The following is a 22700-nucleotide window of genomic DNA, read 5'->3' as shown; positions in this document are numbered from 1 at the left end:
CCAGGACCCACACAGACCCCCCCCCCCCCCCCCCCCCCCCCCCCCACCCCACCACATCTTTTGGCTGAATTTTCTGTTCTTCCCTTTTTTTTCGAAATTATTAGACATGGTAAGATTTTGAATGAGTTAAAGCTGAGAGGCCTCAGAAGTGGATTCATCCACCCCAAGGGGAACTGAGGAAGTAAACATGATTAACTTCCAAGGAGGTTTTCTCACACACGTCAGATCATCCAACGCAGCGGGTTTTGTAACCAGACAAACACCGACATGTGGCACACGACCACAGACCCACAGGAAACAGGCTGATGCTGAACTGCCCTCTGACATGGACTGGCACGCAACTTAGTACGAGCCCAAGTAGGGGTGGACGACAAATCCCAGTGGCACCCAGAGGAATGAAAGGAAATCACTTCCCAGTTATTCCAGGGGTGAAGAGAGTTCACGGAATTAAATGGTTAAGCATTTTCCTTTCTCCACAAATAGCATCTGTTTGTGTGCATGCCGCCTTCTCTTGGAACTCCGACCTACCCCAACTCACCCACGAGCCTCCCGGAACCCCAGACCCTCAACCTCTCCACGATAACCCCTGCACGGACATCTGACCACCGCCCCCAGCTAACGCCCGGAGCTCCATCCGAGCTCCACTCCCGACCTCGGGTGCCCCCTGCCCCAACCCCCCCAACCCTAAACTTTTCTCCCCTCCCCCACCCCACACCCCCGACACCCACCAGCCCCGTACCTCGGAACATCCCTCGACGGACTTCCAACCACCACTCACCACGCCCCACCACCCCTCCCCCTCACCCCCTACCTACCCCCAGCCGACATCGTTCCCACACCAAATCCTCCCCCCACCTCCCACCCCTTACGTTTACCCAACCTCTGACTTCCTCATTTGTAACAGTGTGCACTAATATTAAATGCTCATAGGCCAGCAGCTGTTTGTTTTTTTTTTTTTCAGACGTTTAACAATAACTTGATAGGCCTGAATTCCGGGAGGTAGTCACGGATTCCCGTGTGTGTTGAAATCCAAATTGTGGAACTACCTGCCACATCATATCCTGTTCCTCCAAAGCCACTGGAGAGGCGAGAATATTGATAAATTAACTCGCTGCGTTGGATGATCTGAAGAGTGTGAGCAAGTCTCACTGAGATGAAAATGTTCGGTTTCTCAGTTCTCCTTGGGGTCGGTGAGTACAGTCGTGGCGCCTCTTAGCTTTAACTCATTTACAATCTTAGTTTTTGTCCCAATGTTTCAAGCAGGGGAAAAAAAAAAACAGAAAATTCAGAAATTGCTCCAGTTGAGGAAGTACAGGCAAAGGCTGGATCTCAGACCAATTGTTTTTTTTTTCATTTAAATCAATACAGCCAGGCTGATATGTTCTGTGGCCAGGAAACAAGAAGGAAATATAAGTAGGAAAGGAGCAAACAGAACCATCCCTTTCCCTACCATAAATTTTGGAAGCATGTGGAAGTCCTCTTGCCCTTAAATGTCTTACAGTACAATTTTACAAGAGGTTTGGGTGAAATGAGAATGCATTTGATGTGACTGCTCTGCACCGTGGTATATATAATTGACTTAAAACAGAGATGGCAGAAACCACAAAAACAGACACTATCTGTGGAGAGAGGAAACTGTTTAGCCTTTCAATGCGATGAACTCTCTTCACCTTTGGAATAACTCGGACATATTTACCATTCTCCTTCTGGGTGTCACTGGCATTTGTCGCCTACCCCCATTTGGCTTTGTACTAATTGGCTTGCTAGCCCATTTCAGAAGGCAGCCAAGACTCAGCTGCATTCCTGTGGGCCGGAGGTCACATGTCAGCCAGGACAGACAGGTGAATATTGCAGGTTCTCTTCCTTAAAGGACATTACACAATGAGATAGCCTATTTCAACGACCTATGATCGATTTCACAGTCACCGTCACGTAGATGACCTTTATATTCCAAATGCTTTAATTGTGTTTAAATTACGCCGTCTACAATTGTGGCATCTGAAATCACGTCCCCAGTGCATTAGCCTAGGTCTCAGGACTAGCTCAGTCATTTTACTGCTACACCACCATGTTATGGCACAACCAATGGCAAGTGATGAGCCACTCAAATCCCAGAGGGAGACTTGACGCAACTGCCACAACGATTTGCAATGTGTATCTAATTCGAGATGCAGGCTTTGAATTCAATAGTAATAAGACCACCGATTCTTTTATGTTTCTTACAAAACTAAATTAATGCTTTATTAATAGAAGAAATGATTTTAAGCACACAAATAGATCGACAAATTACAACTATGGTCACTTATAAATCCCCTAGTTAAACTTACTCCTAGGTGCAATTCCTTTAAGGCAATAGTAAGCCACATAGGTTTTAAAAGACCAGGCAAAGAATTGCAATACCCACGACAGTCCAATGCAATTTTCTCTACTTCAGTTATTTGTCGACAGCAATATGAGGATTAGGTGCTGGACGTTTTTTTCATATACATTTTAGTTCTTAGAATGCTTACCCTTGCACACAGCCTTCTCTCTTCCACACATGTTTTCCCTTTTGAGTGCAAATTCCCATTGTTTCACTCTGTCTTTGGACTTTACCACTTTAATTATAAAAATCTCATTTAGTACCAATTTTACCAGCATTCTTTGGGGGAAAGAAAAACATCACACTTTTGAAACATTTCACTCCCTCCTTTTAATTCACTCTAGTCTGATTTATTTTTCACAGAATGCAATTCTTTCCTTTACGATTACTTTTACCTACTTAACACTTCAAACCTAGCTTATCTTCTGTTATATCAAAGCCATCAGACCAGCTGACTTTAATCCAATGAAGTCACACACACACACACACACACACACACAGACACACACCCACACACACAGACATACCTAGACACAGGCTCCACTATCAATCTACGATAAATTCCAATTATGCAAATTATTACATTGCCTGACAACCAGGTCCCCCGGAACTGGTTGGCTCCGCTGATATGATAGGCAGCATTTGATGGACTGTTTCAGGCGATATTTGTTGCATTAGCAGGGCTGTGCTTCGGAGAGAAGAGAACCCCCGGGAAGCTGGGCGACGGGTGCTGGGAGCGAGTGGGAGTGCCGGTAGTGGTGGGATTGAGTTGACAGGTAGCGGCTTTTCGTGCCGGGGGGGAGCTTAAATTAAGAAATTAGGATGCGAAACCAAATTGGGAATGAAGAAGCATCTGATTTCAGAATAACAAAATAATAATAATTGATGCTGTTCCGCTGAGAAAAGAGATTAAGGGGCATGCCTTCAGCTTGTGACGTTAAAGGGACATGAATAGTCGTAATCGAGGCCGCTCCGCTGACGTGCCAGTGGGCCGATGCTACGGTAGAAATGAGTCACCACTTCACATTAGGATGAAGGTGGCACCATACCTCTTCAGCACTGAGTGGGGAGCTCCTCGGCTTGGCCCCTGACCGGAAAACAAAAACGGGACACATTACTTTGCTCGTGCGAACATACGAACAAGAAGCAGGAGTAGGCCATTCGACCCTTCTAGCTTGCTCTGCCGCCTAATAAGATCATGACTGATCTGATGGTAGCGTCAAATCGGGATCCCACCTGCCCCCGATGACTCATCAACCCCTTGCTTAACAAGTATCGATGCACACCTGCCATAAAAATATTCCAAATACTCTGCCTCCATCTAATTTTTTCAGGACGATAGTTCCAAAGACTCGCAGCCACTGCGAGAGAAAAGACAAAATCGCTTCATTTCCGTTTTTAATGCGCCACCCCAGATTTTTGAACAGCGACACCTGGTTCTAGTTGGTCCCAAAGCAGGAAACATCCTCTCCACATGCAGCTTGTCAAGACCCCTGAAGAACTTAAGGGTTTCATTCAAGTTGCCTCTTACGCTTCTAGACTTGAGCGGACGCATGCTCCCTGCTATTATGCCTGAAATGCTGAGAGTGCTTGATTTGGGGCTTTTCCTGGTCTCTCCCTTTCTCTCTGATTCTCTTTTAGATTAATCGGCACTTTCTTGTATTCACCCAAGTGACTTATGATTTCTCATGCAGCCCTGTCCACCTCTTGATGTTCAGGGATGAGTTTTGCCGAATCCGAGATGTGCTAAAGATGAGGGATGACCAATTTAGCGTTTTACGTTGATAAGTATGTTTTTTTTTTACAGAGGTTTATATCAGGCTCCATATAGATAAAGACGAGAGCAGAGCCGGAAATCTTGATATAAAACAAAGCAAAATAAAGCGGATGGCGGAACTCTGAACTAAAAACAGGGCATTCTTGACTAGCTGAGCAGGTTGGTTAGCATCTGTGGAGAGAGAAACAGACTTCATGGTTCGAAAGCAAGAAGCCACTTGTTCTGAAATTCAGTGCTGAAGAACAGTCATAAATTAATCGGAAGTTAATTTTCTTTCTCTCTCCAAAGATGCTGCCCGACTGCTGTGATTTTTTTTTCTTCCAGAACGTTCTGCTATTTATTATGAAAGCTTGTTAAAGGCTTTTTTTTAAGATTTAAGGGGGGAAAAGCTTCTTGGATTTAATTAAAGACGAAACACGGCGGCTTGCTGCCTTCTGATTCACCTCCAATCTTCCCTCATAGTTTTGAAGTGTGTCAGAAGTTATTGATAGCCAATCCTACACCCGTTGTGACAAGGGCGCCTGAAAGGCAGCTGGCCTCCCCGAGGCAAGATTCCACAAATTTGCAAATACACCAGCAACCTTTCTTACATAAAGGGTGCGAGAACACCACCGGAACAGATTAGGTATACTCTGCTGCTGCACTTCCCAGGGGCCACCAAAGCAAGGGCATGGGCCACTTGCGAGAGTTGCGCGAGGAATGGGATGAGGGCATGAACCAGGCCGCATCTAGATGGGCAGACTGACTCCCCCACCCCCCCACCACACCCCCCACCACCCCCCCCCCCCCCCCCCCCCCCCCACCCCGCCTCCCCACCACGCTCCCCACTCTCAGGTTCCGCAATTGCACTGTGGCATCACCCATTCGTCCCTGGGCCACTCTGCAGCCTTCTGCCTTGCATTAAGCACAACGCCACACAACGTCGGTGCAAGTCAGTGCGGGATACCCACGGTATAACAATGAAACTCTTGTCTATCGGCTCCTGGCTGCTCAACTTGAAGATGCCTGGTGATCCCGTGCTGGGTGTTGGAACCGTCAAAATCACGAAATTAAACCGAGAGAGAGAGATCCAAAAAAAAAATAGCAATGAATGCTGAATCTCGATTTCACACAGCCGCTTTGATAAACAATGTACGAATTACGTCCTCTTTCAACCGCCTTGTCCAACATGCCTCGAACCCACAACATCCCCTCCCTCCCCCGGTGCCCTCACCACCCAACCTGATATGGCCAGCCATTTCTGCACTTAGGTCTATGCCCGGACATCCAGAAAAAAAATGTTAGATTTGGAAAATATTTGACAAAATTACCACTATTCATTTTCCTTGAATGTTTCATTTCTTTATCTTACAGTTTATCTCGGGGAGCTGACCGGACAGGGCAGTAAGTATGCGATGTTAAAATGAAAATCAATCCAAAGATACAAAGCGCTGTGCGCTAGTACGCTCATAATGAACTATCTAGCAATCGAGACAGCTTTAAACAAATTAATCAACTGCAGAATTCAGTGTACAGCTTTCTTCTCAGTTTGGTTAAGGAATCTGTACTTATCGCAACCAATTGTTTTTTTTTGCAGCGGCGATGGTGACTTGTCTCAGTTTTGTACGCTGCATAAACCGACATTATCCATAACTGATTGTGTGAGAACTATAGTGTTTAAGCTGACTGCGATTGTAAATTCGCGTCCTATTTTGCGAAACTACGTAAAATTGTCCTGACAGTGCGAGGAACAATAAAAAAATACTGCACGTCAATTTCGACGACCTCGAACTGTTTCACACGTGAAATCTGAACGCTCACTATCGCCTTCGCATTTAGGCTATTTCAGTACAGGGCGTTTATTAGTGAATTCAACGATGCACTCCGTTTATCGCAATGATGTCCACGAAGATTGTTTAAACGGGTTCCGCGCATAAACTGTTTGAATTATGTATTCCTCAGACGTCCCGTGGAAGCCAGTTTTGTCTGTGAATCCGGACTATGGAGTGTTTTTGGATGGAGAGAGAATTGCTTTGACGTGTCAATGTCAGTGCCCCATTACAATGGTCCGCTATTACGAAGGTTGGGAGCTGTTATCAGTCGCGCTCCCCATTTTCGGAAAGTGCGAGGCATCGGTAAATGACTTGGTCGATACAGGTCGAAGTTTCTACACCTGTGAATGTGTAAGCCCTTGGGATCAGCGTGATTCAGCACGGAGCGACGTTGTTCTGGTGTCTACCGGAGGTATGTTGTCAAATCTTGGCGCGATCACCTCAATTTACGATTACACAGCGAGCAAACCGTCGAGTGGAATCCGAAAAGCAGATCAGCCCCCCTCCATTGGCCTCCTGATGTTGATTACTGCATTCACGAAAAGTATTAGATCCTATTCACCTGTTCTACGTTGTGATATTTCTTCGTGAGGTGATATGCAAATAATGCAACGAAATCAGTAGAATGCTTGGGGGGGGGGGGTGGGGGGGGGACTCAGCGGGTCTAATAACATCTGTGGAGAGATAAAAAAAAATGGAGTTAACGTTTAGAGTCCGTATGACTCTTCTTCAGACCTCAAGTTGTTTCAAATATTCTCCCGTTTTAGGCTCTATCCAAATTTTGCCGGGTTTTCTATAGGTTGTAATAAATAGTACTGTCACCGCAAGGTATACCTCTTGCTTTGCCACCTTCTGTCGAAAAATAGAGTAGGAATATAACAATACAAATCAATGTGGGGGGGGGGGAGCGTTTTGGCATTTGCATTGAAAGAATTAACTGGAAAATATAGTTATACACTTTTGACACAAGATTGACGGAGCTATTCAGGATCAAGTAAATCTGTTTCTGATTCTATTGCGGACCGCCTTGGGGATTACAATCGATTACCATGGCAATTCGTAAAGCACAAGTAAAATTTTAGAATTTCGCCAAGAGTTCAGTTGCTCATATTTAACTTCCAGATAATTCTCTGTGAATTCCTCTGTACTGCATTCGTTGGGGCTCTCGCGGCTGAGCCGAATCTTTTTTCCCCTCTTTCATTGTGGAATTTTTTTACTCCCTCTCTGTGCATCTCAAATATGGTCATGAACAGAGCCAACAGACTGCTTTGAGAAATAACTAGGTTTATAACACTTGACTTGTGAACTCCCAGCACGGATCCATAATTAGCCTGTCAATCTGTATAGCCAAATTTAAATTCTCATATTACCAGCCCATGCAGATGTTGGTGTTGACGGTGATGGTGTTTAACGGAGGCATCATTTGTTCACTGCTCTCTTTTCTTTTACATGTCGGTAGTTCAGGTGGGTGGAGGAATGGGCGGGCAAATTTCCGTGTCGAACAGCAATTGGTTGTGGTGTCACCATGCTTTCTGATGTCATTAGCATCACACTGGTCGGTGATATTTGCAACTCTTGATCGATTTTAGGAGCACGGGTCAGCTCAGATGAGAAGTGGGTACAGGATAAGTGAGGGTTCCGTGTTGAAAGACCTCAACTGTGGCAACACAATAGTGTTCCTATTTGACATAACAATGATTAAGATGTCTCTGTTCCAGCCTATCACGCTCATATTGACATGTGTTGTCCGCGCATTCCCAGCAAAGCTGAGTGCTAATTTAGAACAATCTCCAAACTAATAGCATGTAATAATTTTAATATTTGAGGAATACCCTATCGTCTCTAGCGTTCCATACTTGTACCAGCTATGGTGGACAGTTGTATTATTCCTGCTGCAGTTATTCCTTCGATACCCAAGTTGATTGATTCCACTGCTGACAGTATTCTGCAAACAAGGCTCTTTTGAATTTTCAAAGCCAGTTTTGCGCCTTACAGTGTGACATGTTTATCATTTACGGAGTGATATGTAGCCCATATTCTTTCCCATATTATGCGTTAACACGCGGGGAGCCTAGAATAATTACCATCCATTCTGCAAGCTGTTCATTTGAAATTGTTTAGTGTCACCATCATTTACTGTAAACGAGTCCGTTCGGTCTAACGAGTTCATGCTGGCTCTCCACTGAGCAGTCCCGTCAGTCCCACTCACCCGCCAGATCTCTTAAGGCATAATGTTTTGAAGAAATGATTCAATTTCCTTGCGGGGTCATTGGTCACTTTTGCTCTGTCACACTGGCGCACATGGTGTCCGAGGTCATTATTATTGGTTGTGCGAGAAAAAAAAAATCTATCTTCATTGCATTCCCTCTGCATCTCTTTCCTGAAACATTATTTTAACCTCCCCTCGTCCTTGTACTATTCGCTAGTGGGAAGAGTTTTTCTTTGCCGCCTTAACCAATAATGTCATATTCGCGTACACTTCTATAAAATCTATCCTCAATTTCCATTGCTCCAAAATGAAAACCCCCAAAATTGTCAAAAAAAAATGCAAATAAAACCCTCAATCCCTAGGGAACAGGGGTAAATGTCTCCGGCACCCTCCCAAGGACCCTCACATCTTTGTCAAACGATGGTGCCCAGGGCTGAAGGCAACACTCCAGCTAGCGTCGAACCATAACGATACAAACATTTAGCGTAACTTTCCTTGCTCCCTACGTAATTCTTCATTTATGAAACCCAATGTCTCATTGTCTTTGCCAACTATTCTTTCAACTTGCACTTTCACTGTCATCAATGGGTTGAAATGTATCCACAGGTTCGCCTCCTCCTGTGCTGCCTCTATCTATCTCTTTCTGCCAAAATGCATCAGCCCCACACTTATTCACAGTAAGTTTAATCTGCCATTTACCTGTTCATTCTGATAGCCTAACTAAGTCTAGTTGCAGACGATTATTTTAATCCTCACTGTTAAATTAATTGTTCAAGCTTGTTTTCATGGGCAAATCTTGTGGTTTTATTCTCCTTTACAAAATACAGCACATGTATAAATCAAGCAAACCAACAAAAAAAAATAAAACAACAAAAAATGTCCTCCTCTTACTGCCTCTTAGGCAACAAAGTAGTTTTACATGCTTCAATCTGAAAAATGACCAGTTGCTGCGACTTGCTGCTTTCTGTCCATACGCCATTTATTTACCCACGTGGACACTGGCATCCATTTTCCCTGCCTCTCGGCTATGCTACTTGGCCTTTCAAGTGGCACTTGGTTGAAACTGGACAACATACATTCGCTCGCCAACCTCCTATTTTAATATGCTTAGTCAAACGTGAACAGCCTTTTACAATTCCCTGATGACTAGACTTAATTAACTCAAACCTCCCCCCAAGTACTGTTATCTCCAAACAGCCCGCCCCTCCCGAGAAAACAGACACCCTCACCCCGAGGTACTAGCCGCCATTGATGCTAGCATACCTGGTAGCTGGAGTCGAAATTAAACGTTTCCTAGAGCAAGGCAGTAGCTTCTGCCACTCTCAAATAGTAGGGTAAGATCCTGGAAAGTACTGAAGACCAGAGGGATCTTGGTGTGCTTATATACAGATCCCTGACATTATGAGGATAGGTGGATCCGATGGTAAAGAAGGCCTATGGGATATAGCTTTCATTAGCCTCAGCATTGAATACAAGGGCAGGGAGGTTATACTGGAACAGTATAAAATGCTGGTTAGACCATAAATGGAGCGCTACGTGCAGTTCTGGCTACCGAATGATAGGAAGGATTTGACTGCATTGGAGATGGTGCAGGGGAGGTTCACCAGGATGCTGCCTGGGCTGGAGGGTCTGAGCTATGAGGAAAGATTGGATAGGCTGAGGTTGTTTTCTTTGGAGCAGTGAAGGTTGAGAGGGGACCTGCAAGAAGTTTATCACGTTATGAGGGGCAGAGATATGGTAGGTAAGAAGGCGCTTCTTTCCATTATTGGAGGGGTCAATAACCACGGGGCATAGAGTTAAGGTCAGATGTAGAAAGCTAAGAGGGGAGTTGGGGAAAATCTTTTCAGCAAGAGGGTTGTGGGAGTCACCTGCTCTACCAACTGTTTTGTTGACAGAACATTTCTGTCAAAGACCCGTTGCCTAAGTTGAACATTGTGGGTGATATGTCATATTGTGCAACAGGTTACAGGGATGTTGTTGTGCCTCCAAGAATTAGGCCATCAAACTGGCCAGTTCTTCGTGATGTTGCAGATGGGACGTGGAGCTACTTCCTTTGTGACCTCAGCATTTCTATGGTTTTAGACTTAGAAGATTTATCGCAATACAATTCGGAGGTGTCTAATTCGTAGATTCGCGTTGATCGAGGCATTATCAAACATCCAGAATTTCGACTAAGCAACAGGTTTCGGTTGACAGACAGGACATCCGCCATTATTCAACTGATAGGCGCCCAGTGCCTACTTACTGCTGTGATAGAGTAATTGCAGCGATTCCCACTGTTCATTTGAAATAACATCCATCACATAGTGCCAATACTGTTAGACAAGTAGCGGTCGTTTGTTGTTGGAAGTACTTCTGTATTTCCGAGCTTCAGTAGGGATCTGTGTACTTATGGAGCATGTTACAGAATAACAGACGCCTAATGTTACGACAATGATCTCCTGGGATAGTTTGAGTAACTTAGTATGTTGGACTGAGGCATTAGGATTTATTTCCCCTTTGCAATTAGTCCCATTTTCATTTCTATTCTTAACGTTCTACTCACCTGGATACTAACGACGCCAGTACATTGGCATTTTGAGAGGCGCTGTATACCTTGTACATCGCCAGGCAGCACGTGTACTGACACCGTTGAATACTTTCAACAGTTGACATTATTTTGAAGTTAAAGTCTGCATAGGAAAAGATAAAGAAGGAAAAAATGAACCACATGAGTTTTAAAGCCATGGATTGCAATAAGGTAGTATGGATTTTGAATTGCTGAGGTCACATTGGTTGTTAGACTGCTAATATCAATGATACAACTACTTACAGGAGTAATGCTGTGTTTCTCAGGTAAATTAAATGAAATGTACATGATTGGCAGCAGACAAAGATCCGCTTGTGAATAGAAAGCGTATTTCCAATTTGGAACTTAGGAAAAATGAATATTGTGTTGGGGGATGTGCAGTGAATGGCCACCCAATTGCCATGAAACTTGCACATTTGTCCATGACGCTATTGTGGTTTATTGTGAATTAGGTTTGTGGGTGTGGGCGTAGGTTTTTCTGTCTGTGCGATTTAACTGAATTAGAGTCAGACAGACTGCAAGCTTGACATTATCAAAAGAAGTTGGACTAAAAGGCATTTGAAATACTAATGAGTAAACAAGGATGAGGGATTAGCATATAGAGTGTTAAGTACATTTGCATTTTTGTTTAAGTGAAGAGCTGATTGAGATTCAAAGGGATGACAGGGTCCTTAAAACTAACAAGATAAGGAAGGCCAAGCACTGTGTTTATTTTCCCCAAAGGTACTGACCATATTGGCAACATGAAAGATTTTGGTATAAGGGTAAAAGTAAATTTCCAAAGGTATTTGGAACAATGAAATTTGCAGATTAATGAGATATATATATATATATATATTTCTCTCTCATTAATATATATATATATATACAGAAGAGGATTGGATGGCTATGTTGGGGTGGGGGTAATATCAAAAAGGACTGTGTAAAACAGTCTTGATGAAGCCTACATAACATTTTGCAGAACCCTGTTGTGCCAAGTAACCCAAAGCGGAGGAAAGCGTTTGGGATTTCACTGTCGAATGGGTGCTGCTGAAGCATGTTGGCTTGCGTATGTAAATTTCGAATCTATTTTGGACTGTTGCCTTAAAAGGTGCTGTGTAGTTGGGAGTCAGGTTAATTCGGAATCTGGGGAATTGTGATGGCAATAAATAACTGTAATCGTATGTACATGCTAGAAATCTTTCATTTTTAATAAATGTTTTAATTTCGTTTTTTTTTTAAATTCTCCAAAGGTGTTAGTGGACTCAGAACCTGTGGTTTCAGTGTAGAAATTCATCGTAGTGTGTATAAACTGAAAAACCGTTGTGATAGCATGGCCACGCTCCTCTTGTGGATTCAATCCGCCTGGCACACATCACTTGCCATGTCCTAACAATATGATTACTATTGAAAGTCACTGAGATCAGTCCGAATGCATTAAAACAGGGATACGTCCCAATTTAAACTTTCTTCCGTTCGGTTCGCCTTTTAAAGCAATAAAATGGCACTGCTGTTTTTTTTGGAAAAGGACAAGATCGATTTATATCTGCACACATTTACACTCATGTTCCGCTGGTTGAATTTTGCTTCAGAATTTACAGACCATTTTTGTTTTTAATGTTACAGACATACCCGCGGCACCGACAATCCAAAAAGAGGTAAATATGTCGGCAAATTCAAACGGAGAGAATGTTTTTGTTACCTGCAAAGGCGATATTCGTGAGAACGGGGGAACATTTTACCTGTACAAATGTGGGACCGCAGATTACGAGCAGCATCGTGCTGTTACTGGCCGATTGCAACATGTGACATTTAGCATAAATGTCAGGAGCAAAAATTTTGCGGGAAATTATTGCTGCGGCTATCTAACGGAAGCTTTAGGAGATCTATACCGTTCACCGCTGAGTAAACCTCTTGCTGTTACTGAGGAAGGTTAGTGCCGACTGTTCGTAGAACAAGGCTGTATGTTTTTTTTCATCTCAATATCCGATTCGCTTGCTTACACCCATAGAAAACGACTAATTTCGTTTTACACGATTTGATATTTGCGAATATACCTGCAATAGTTAACCTGAGGTCGGTTTTTAGTCTGTTATCTTATCATTTCCGGTCGAAGTTTATGGTCTGCAAAAGCTAAGCACCCGCCCTGTTATCCACGAATAGTAGCAAAACGTCCAGAATGCCAATTTTACTCGCTTTATTTATTTGAGTGTCAAAACAAGGTTACTTCCCATTTCATCGTCCTCCCTCCATCCGTACTCTGGGTTTTCCCATCAAAATCAAATCAAAGGGAACGATGGGCTGCAGAGGTTCAATCCTGCCACATGCACTGAGATGAAACCGTTCCCATAGGCTTTACCAATCAAACTGCGCCTAAAATTATTAACCTGTGTCATTATATTTATGAATTGGTACGCTTACATCATGCAAATTATTTTATTTAAATAGTAACATATAAAAATAGAAGCAGGGGTAGCTCAGTCGACCCTTCCAGACTTCGCCGCCATTCAATATTATCATGGCGGATCCTTCATCGCAACACCATGCTCCAACTCTCACTCCATAAACGTTGATGCCTCTGGAGTCCAGAAATCGAACTGTTTTCCCTTAAATGTATTCAGTATCCTCTGTGGTTGAGAATTCCACAGGTTCACCGCCCTCTGCGTGAAGAAATGTCTCCTCATTTCAGACCTAAATGGGCTAGCCCGCATCCTGAGATGGTGCCGCCTTGTCCCTAATGTTCCTAACAAGACGAGAATGTCGGCGCTGCCTTGGGTCCTCTTGGGAAGGGTTCAACGCGCGACGAACTAAGACGCTGTCTTATCCTTTTCACAGATAAATACATCACCTCGAAGTCCTCGTTGCGACATTACTTTAGTGCCATCGTACTCGTACTGCTGGTGCTCATAGTTGTTGAACATTTCGTGTCGGCATGTCACCGAAAGGTAAGACATTTTAAAACAAATATATTACCGACGTTTGTTGAACATTTAGAGTTTGAGTTTAATCGGTGGCCTCCTGCTTTCTGTGCAGTCCCTTATATCGAGGCATGCATTGAATTCCAAGTATTTGCATGCAATATTCAGCACAGATGTCGGCCCAGGAATTCCATGCCATTCCCCATGTTGGTTATCTTCTGTGGAGTTTCCTTCTTAGCCGTAGCGCAAGACAGACATTGTGTCTCTAAGCTAAGCTATCAAAATCCATCATTACGTTTATGACCTCAGTTAGTGGACACCATAGGCTTTCTGCTTCCGGAAGCGGAAATGGACTCGCTCTGTTCACCCTTTTCTGGTTGGTATAATCCCGCCATTTTGGAATTATGGTATACCGTGTGCGTCCGTTCTTCAAAGAGATGGTGGTCCATTTTTAAATGGGTGGACGAAAACTTTGCCCCCTTATCGAACCGTGGCCTAGCCCAGTTTCCGTTTAGGTGTAACAAAACTCCAATAATTTTCAATATTCTAATCCTATTCTTAAACAGGAGTCCTTGTCAACATTTCGATGTGTCTCGAATAGTCTGTATCACCGCTTTTAGTCATTTGTGCATTAGCAATCCTGAATCAGTTCACTCCTTTACTCCGTTTAGATGCTTTTATATTCCAAGCAATGTATGACTTTCTGATTTATGTAAAAGAAATGTTCAATAAACTTTATATATGTTATGAATACACGTAAAAGGGAGCAGGAAAAGGCCGTTCAGCCCCTCAAGCCTGCTCCATCATTTAATAAGATCGTGGCTGATCTGATAGTAACCTGAGATCTCCATTTCACCTACCACCGATAAACTATCACCCTCTTGATCATATCAAAATTCTATCCACCTCTGCCTTCAAAATATTCAAGATCTCTGTTTCCACCTTTTTAGGAAGAGATATCCAAAACCCACGATCATTTGAGGGGTACGAAATCGCCTAATCTCTGTTTGTAATGGGTGACCCGTTATTTTTAAACGGTGACCGCTAGTTCTAGATTCACCAACAAGGGGAAACAGCATCTCCACTTAAAACCTGTCAAGACCCCTCAGGGTCTTATATATTGCAATCAAGTCGCCTCTCACTCGTCTAAACGCCTGAGGATACAAGCCTAAGCTGCCCAACCTTTCCTCATAAGACAACCCAACCATTCCAGGTATTAGTCTGGATCATTTTCAAAGCATTTACATCCTTCTCAAATTAAGGTGACCAATACTGTACACAGTGTTCCACTAGTTCCCCGTACAACTGAAGCATAACCTCCCAATTATTGCATTTAAATACTTCGCAATAAATTATAGCATTCTATTAACTTTCCTATTTGCTTGCTGCATTTGCAAATTGGCCTTTTCTGATTCTTGCACTAGGACACCCAGATCCCTCTGCACCTCAGATCCCTGAAATCACTCATTGTTTTGATAATACGCTTCTATTTTATTCTTCCTGCCAAAATAAATAATTTCGCATTTTCTGCCTTCTGCCATATCTTTGCCAATTCACTTAACCTATCGATACCTGTTTGTAGCGTCTACAGTTAATTTCCCCACATTATGCCCATTCTGAAAGTTTAAAAATGTCTTAAATTCGGTGCACTCTTCTGGAATATTCCCTATGTCCCTAAATGTGTCCTAATCCCTAACATGAGAAATTGTCATTAAGGTTCCAAACACTATATCCTTCTCAGAGATGTGAAACAGTGAGCCAATAGTGACACTCGTAGGACACGGCTTTACATCTGCTGCCAGTGTGAATAACATCACTTTACCCTTGCCCTTTACCATTTGGCCTCGACAAAGATACCCATTGAAATTGATAGATGTTTTGAACACCAATCCTGGAAGATAGGTCCTAAAAGCGGTGAAATCATCGAAAAACCCATCTGGTTCATTAATGCCCTTCAGGGAAGGGAGTCTGTCGCCCTTACCTGGTCTGGACTACAGGTGGGTCCAGACCCACAGCAATGTTAATTGCCCTCTGAAATGGCCTGGTAAGCCATTCACTTGCATCAAGCAACTACAAATTCATTAAAAAAGAAATGAAAGTGAACAGGCCACCCGGCATCGACCTAGACACCGGAAGCGGCAAAGCCAATCTCAGCTATATCCACCCTGCAATGTATTCCTTATTAACATCTGGGGGCTAGTGCCGAAATTGGGATAGCTGTCTCTCAGACTAATCCAAAAACTGCCTGACATTGTCAGCCTCACGGAATCGTATCTTACAGATAATATCCCAGACATTATCATCCTTGGGCTGTCCTGTCCCACCGGCAGGGCAGACTCCCAACAGAGGTGGCGACATAGTGGTATACAGTCGGGAGGGAGTTGCCCTGGGATTCCTAAGTATCAAATTTGAACCCCGGGAAATCTCATGGCATCAGGTCAAAAATAGGAAAGGAAACCTCCTGCAAATAACCACGTTAGGCTCTCCATCAGCTGATGTATCAGTGCTCCTCCATGTTGGACATCACTTGGAGGAGGCACTGACGCTGGCAAGAGCACAGAATATACTCTGGGTGGGGAACTTCAATGGCCATTACCAAGCACCACTACTGACCGAAGTGGCCGAGCCCTAAATGACATAGCTGCTGGAGTGGGACTGCAGCAGGTATTGAGGGATCACCAAGAGGGAAAACACCTACTTGACCTCATCCTCGCCAACCTACCTGCAGCTCTCCATGACAGTATCTGTAGGATTGACCACTGCACAGTCGTCGTGGAGACAAAGCCCCTCCTTCACATTTAGCATACTGGCCATCGTCCTGTGTAGCACTACCACCGTGCTAAATGGGACAGATTTCGAACAGATCTAGCATCCCAAGACTGCACATCCATGAGGCGCTGTGGGCCATCAGCAGCAGCAGAGTTGTACTCGAACACAATCAGTAACATTATGGCTCAGCATATCCTATCCACACTTCTCAGGGCCAACCCCTCCCTCTCCCCCACCCCCGCCCCATTCCGCCCCACGACCCCCTCTACCATTACCATCAAGCCAGGGGATCAACCCTGACTCAATAAAGAGTGCAGGAAGGAATGCCGAGAACAAGATCAGGCACATCTAAAAATGAGGTGTCCAACTAGTGAAGCTATAACACGGCACTACCTGCGTGCCAAACAGCATAAGCAACAAGTGATAAACAGAGCTAAGTGATCCCATAACCAATAGTTCAGGCCTAAGATCTGCAGCCCTGCCACATGCAGTTGTGAATGGTGGTAGACAATTAAACAACTCACTAGAGGAAGAGGTCCACAAATGTCCCCATCGTAACTGAGGGAGGAACACAACACAACAGTGCAAAAGATAAGGCTGAAGTATTTGCTACAATCTACTGCCAGAGGTGTTGAGTAGATTCTCCATCCCGTCCTCCACCGGAGGTCCACAGCATCACATATGCCAGCCTTTATTCAATTCGATTCGCTCCACATGATATCAATAAATGGTTGAAAACACTGCATGCTGCAAAGGGTATGGGGCCTCATAATATTCCCACAATAGTGCTGATGGCTTATGCTCCAGATCTTGCCGTGCCCCTAGCCAAGTCCTTCCAGCACAACTGCAACACTGGTATCTTCCCAGTTATATGGGAAATTGTCCAGGTATGTCGTGTACACAAAAAAACAAGGCTTATCCCACCAGGTCAATCACTACCCGATCAGTCTATTCTCGATCATCAGTAAAGTAAAGGAAGGGATCATCAACAGTGCTATCAAGCGACCTTGCTCAGCAATAACCTGATCACTGACGCCCAGTTGGAGGCCCGCCAGGAGCACTCAGCTCCTGGCCTCCTTACAGTCTTGGTTCAAACATTGACAAAAGAGTTGAACTGCAAGGGGTGCCCTGAGAGTGATTTCCCTTGATATCTAAATGCATTTGATGGAGTGTCAAATCTGGAGCCCAAGCAAAACAGAAGTCAATTGGAATCAGGGGTAAACTCTCCGCTGGTTGTAGTAATATCTAGCACAAAGGAAGATGGTTGTGGTTGTTGGAGGTCAGTCATCTCAGCTCCAGGACATCACTGCAGGACTTCCTCAGGGTAGTGTCCTTGGCCCAAACATCCTCAGCTGCTTCATCAATGACCTACTTTCCAAAATAAGATTAGAAGTGGGATGTTCGCTGTGATTTCACAATGTTCAGCACCATTCAAAACTTGTCAGATACTGAAGCAGTCCCTATCCAAATGCAGCACGAGGTGGACGATCTACAGGCTTGGGCTGACAAGTGGCAATTAACATTCCTGCCACAAAAGTGTCAGGGAATGACCATTTCTAACAAGAGAAAACCCAATCATCGTCCATTGATGTTCAATGGCATTGCTATTACCGAATCCCACATTATGAATATCCTGGGGGTTGCCATTGACCAGAAACTGAACTAGACCAGACATATAAATACTGTGTCTCCCAGAGCAGATCACAGGCTAGGAATCCTGCGAAGATAAGTCACCTACTGACTCCCCAACAGCTGTCCACAATCTACAAGACAAAAGCGAGGAGTGTGATGGAGTATTCCCCGCTTTTCCGGATGGGTGCAGCTCCCACAACACTCAAGAAGCTCGAAACCGTCCAGGGCAAAGCAGCCCCGCTTAATTGGCACCACATCCACAAACTTTCACTCCCTCCACCACCGACGCACAATAGCAGCAGTGTGTGTACCATCTGCAAGATGCACTGCAGGAACTCACCAATGTTCCTTAGACAGCACCTTCCAAACCCACGGCCACAACCATTAGTTGGACAAGGGCAGCAAATAGATGCGAATATCATCAACTGGAAGTCCCCCTTCAAGTCACTCATCACCCTGATTTGGAATTATGTCGCCGTTCCTTCATTGTTGCCTGGTCCAAATCCTTGAACTCCCTTCCTAACAGTACTGTGGATGTACCTACACTACATGGACTACAGTGGTTCAAGAAGGCAGCTCACCACTACCTTCCCAATGCCAACGATGAATTGGCAATAAATGCTGGTCCAGCCAGCAAAGTCCACACCCTATGAATGAATAAAGAAGTCAGCCATCCTCTTGTTGGATAACAAAGCAGTCTGGATTTTCAATAGCATAGTAATGCTTCTATTCATTATAATCATTATTTGTGTTTCCATGTCCCCTTAAATTTACTTCATTTACCTGGTCTGACGCATTCACCATTATCAGATCAACTGGGGATCAACACTTGATGGACCTTTCTACAGACAGAGCTCCAACGGTGCACTGTACAAAATATCGACATTGTGGAATTATTCGACGTTTTTTTCTCCTTAAAATCTCCTATTCACTTGCTTTCTCTTAGTTGATAAACTCGCCACTTCGTTCCTTCCTTTGCTTACCCGTTGCTTAACTCATTCGTTAATCCTCTTATGCGTTCCCTTTAAGCATTAATCTGAAGATTAGGCCCATTATTAAATGTTGCTTAAAATAGTGATATGTCGCCGGAGGCCATCGTCTTGCAAGAACAAAATTGATGCAAATAAATTGTTGCTTGGCACTGCTTAGAATTGCTGAAATAAAACGCCCAAGCTTCTCGTTCCCCCTTGCGTTCTCCCTGGAACTACCTCAGCCAATTATTAACATCGGCTTGACAATCAAACTCCACTCTTTCTTTCACAACATAAGTTGTTGAGCTTGTTTGAAATGTTGTATTATTGTCCTTGCGCTGATGAGTGCAAGACTGAAAGGTTCGGAAACATCTCTCTCTTGTCTCCAATATCCAAGTTCTGCAGTAGTGTGAATTTTCTGATCCTTAATTATATTATCCTGTACAAGGTTCCTGCTACACTGCGATTTACACAACGCATTCATTTCTTAACTTTCCACGGTTCAATTTGGAAAATAATGCATTACAATGCATGTTATTTGGCTGATTCTTAACAACATTATTTTCGGATTTGAAGCTTAACCATCCATTTGCACGAATGTTTTGTCTATTTATATTCTCCCTGGGGTTATGTCGAATGTTAGCCGGCATACATTGTATTTATGACGGAGTGATTTTAATGGAGATCCCTTTGCTCTGTAGGCATTAGGTATCAGTTCTCTTCAACCAGGTATGCGGTTAGATAGGAACTGTCTTCATTAAGATGGAATGTTTCCAGGAACTCCACAAGATAGCAATCGAACTTGCTTAACTCAATTATATTATTTCAATCTTTGTCAATGCAATTTTATTTGTATTATCTCCAGGCAGGAAAACCATTGGAGGGAACAGATGATTCAAGCCTTCGCAACAGTGAGGCGACAGTCGACGTGTCCCCCAGTTAATTCACTGTTTCAAGCGTGTCTTCCGACGATATCCAGAATATATTGTTAGTGCATTGGGAGCGTTTCTGTTTTATTTTCTTCCTGTCACGCTATGCCAGCTGTTGGACAGATGTAACTGTTCCGAAGTTGCTCCCTCTATCTCTCTCTCGCTAATGCATATTAACATCACTGTAACCATCCAGCACTACGCCAGGTGTAATTATCTCATCAGAACACCCGATGAAAATGAGCAAGGCTGTCGGTGTTCAGTGAAATGGAAATTGAGCTATACGCCACTTTTTGGTGTGATACGTGGTTTAAGCAGAAACCCATACCAGAGCTGAAGCTCAAATTTTCTTGCTTTCGAATATCATGGTGCATGTGCTTTAGAATATAACTTTAATGTTTGGGAATATATCGTTTAGGATGAGTGCTAACGAGCCTATTATAGAAGAGATGATGCTACAAAGCACCAGATGAGCTTGCTTAACTAAATAACTGGAGACATAGCATCTGGGAATCTTGCATTAGTGGTTTTTCCAGTAAAATGTTCATTTTTCAGGAGTGAGAATGAAGGTAGATTTTTTGAACAGTTAGCGAATGACATCAATTCTGAAATTCCAGAAATATTGCAAAACCCTTTTACTTCATCAGATCAAAAGGGCAATTGAAAATGGGGGGTGATTAATCTAAAGGTCAGTTAGAGGACCCACCAGTGTGAGCTACGAATTCATTGAGATAGTAGAGATTGGGGAGGTTCTCTGGTTTCAAATTACCCGGGTGATTGCTGGGCGACTGTTTTGTTTAGTTGCAGATTGGACCTTGTGTGGTTTGCAGGTGACGAAGAGTTAGCTAAATTAAATGACTGTTAGATAGACCCACACATAAAAAAATGGGCTTGTGGAATACGTGTAAGGCTTATCTCAGTTGGAATTTTGTAAGGGAGCTGAAGATGGGAAATTTCATTTTTTTTAAATGACTGTAATATTCTACTGTGCCCCTCCAAACAGCCTCGCGCCACAGAAAGCAATGTGTTGATTGGCAAAGAAGTATTGAAAGTAACCTCTACGAGGAGTGAGTCAGCCACACCCAATACAACATAAATTAAAGTTTTACCTCTGAGGGCAGCTGGAGCTGTGGAGAATTATTCACAAGATTTACATACTTATTGGCATTTTTCATAGAAGCAAGTAACTAAGAGAACGATGTGCTTTGTAATTTTTGGTAGAAGCAAAGAATGAACTGAGTGAATAGCATAGGAAGTGATAAAATAGATTGTTAAGGCCATATTGATAGTTTTGTTTGTGTATTTTATATGCAATAAATGTGTGATTTTTAAAGAAAAATTGAAATCTTTTCAAATGATATTGGTGAAAATGAAATTTCCGGATGCATATTAAAATGTAAAGATCCCAAACCGGTTCATAACCATTTCATATATCAGCACTTCAATTGTCTTTGTTGACGTACAAATTTTCTATCATATTCGCTATTTACAATGTGAGAATTGCACATTTGAGACAGATCCTTAGTTGAAACATTGATCAGGACAGTACACTTATGGTGTTAATAGTTGCAGGATGTGGTTAACAATCAATAACCAAGATGAGGCAACACGCAAGGATTATTTGCCAATTTCAGCATTGAATCACAGACTTTTCATAAATAGTAGGGACGAATGCATCCCACAATGGTTCAAGTAATAGTGGGATCGAAGCAGCACACAATGCTTCAACTCTTAATGCCAGCATAAACCAAGATAGAGTTCACGGTGAAGGACAAAGACAAGTTTCTGGTATTGGATTTTCCTTCATTAATGCTCCTCTTCTTCCAGGCCACTTCATGCATTTCTCATTCCAGCCTGCCTGTCAGGAACAATTTCGATGGATCTTACGATCTGTTCGCAGTGCCAATACTTACAGTGATTGAACGCATTAACGCTCAGGCATATTTTCCAAAGTTGGGTGTCTCCTCTCGCTTGTTAGTGCATTAATGTTTTTCTTTCTCTTCTTATCCGAGATCACCCAATTATTTTCCTGCAATTTTTCACGTGCTAATCCATGGTGTAGATGCGACATGCAGCATAGTAGCACTGAAGGCAATGGCATCGAATTCCACGAGAGAGGGCGCAATAGAAGAATATGCTGACAGTGTTACCTTCATTAGGCTGGGCGGAGGTGGGTGCTGATTATAGATGCAGGCATAGTCCAGTGGGGGCGAATGGAACTGTTTATGATCTGCTAATTGTACAAAGTCGGTTATAATTGTTCTTTTACGTGGAAGCTTCAGAGACGGTGTGGAATAGAGTTACCGGAAGACTGTTTCTAGTGATGCAGGCCTCCATTTAATTGAACAGGTGGGGAGATCTGGGGTTACCCTCCTTAGAAAATCCCAAGTTGAGAGAAGGCCTAAGATAGCCCTTCAAACCACAAGGGTTGAAGAGGGAGTAGCTGGTGACTGACTGTTTCCACTTGGGAAATAGCTGAGAATCAAAGAACACCGAAATAATCTGAATGCCACGGAAACCAATGGTATTAGGAGGAAAGACCTTTTTTTTTTGCAATAAGAGTGGCTAGGAACATAAGGACAGCCCGTCGATCCCGCTCCGCCATTATAGTTGTTGCTGGGTGATCATCCAATTCACCGCCACTTACCCACGCTAAATCCAAACCCCTTGATGTCATTTGCCTGCACAATGGAATTAAGTCTCAACGGTGGTTCCTATCTGCAGTGCCATGTGTGAGTTTGTATATAAGCGAGTTCTTAGTTTTTAGCTCATTT

The 22700-nt window shown here is 43.4% G+C and overlaps 1 protein-coding gene across 2 annotated transcripts; it reads left to right on the top strand.

Annotated features, from left to right (window-relative positions):
* The first annotated feature begins 1062 nt into the window (after positions 1-1062).
* LOC121274856 lies at positions 1063-21265 on the top strand. Of its 2 annotated transcripts, none has more exons than XM_041182236.1 (6): positions 1063-1190; positions 5493-5522; positions 6081-6362; positions 12334-12639; positions 13543-13652; positions 19863-21265. In XM_041182236.1, the coding sequence occupies exons 1-6, from the start codon at positions 1154-1156 to the stop codon at positions 19938-19940; spliced, it is 843 nt and encodes a 280-aa protein (XP_041038170.1). In that variant the 5' UTR covers positions 1063-1153; the 3' UTR covers positions 19941-21265. The 2 variants fall into 2 exon arrangements, with proteins under 2 accessions (XP_041038170.1, XP_041038171.1); XM_041182237.1 differs by lacking the exon at positions 1063-1190 and adding an exon at positions 4068-4150.
* The last annotated feature ends 1435 nt before the right edge of the window (positions 21266-22700 follow it).

Source organism: Carcharodon carcharias (genome assembly GCF_017639515.1).
Source record: "Carcharodon carcharias isolate sCarCar2 chromosome 39 unlocalized genomic scaffold, sCarCar2.pri SUPER_39_unloc_1, whole genome shotgun sequence".
In the NCBI taxonomy this organism is placed as follows: domain Eukaryota; kingdom Metazoa; phylum Chordata; class Chondrichthyes; order Lamniformes; family Lamnidae; genus Carcharodon; species Carcharodon carcharias.
This window is presented reverse-complemented; position numbering and strand designations above follow the sequence as displayed.

Coding starts and splice junctions, on each gene's coding strand:
- LOC121274856 (XM_041182236.1), top strand. CDS start 1,154: ATGAAAATGTTCGGTTTCTCAGTTCTCCTTGGGGTCG. Junction 5,523..6,080: donor GGAGCTGACCGGACAGGGCA/GTAAGTATGCGA, acceptor TGTATTCCTCAG/ACGTCCCGTGGAAGCCAGTT. Junction 6,363..12,333: donor TGTTCTGGTGTCTACCGGAG/GTATGTTGTCAA, acceptor TTAATGTTACAG/ACATACCCGCGGCACCGACA.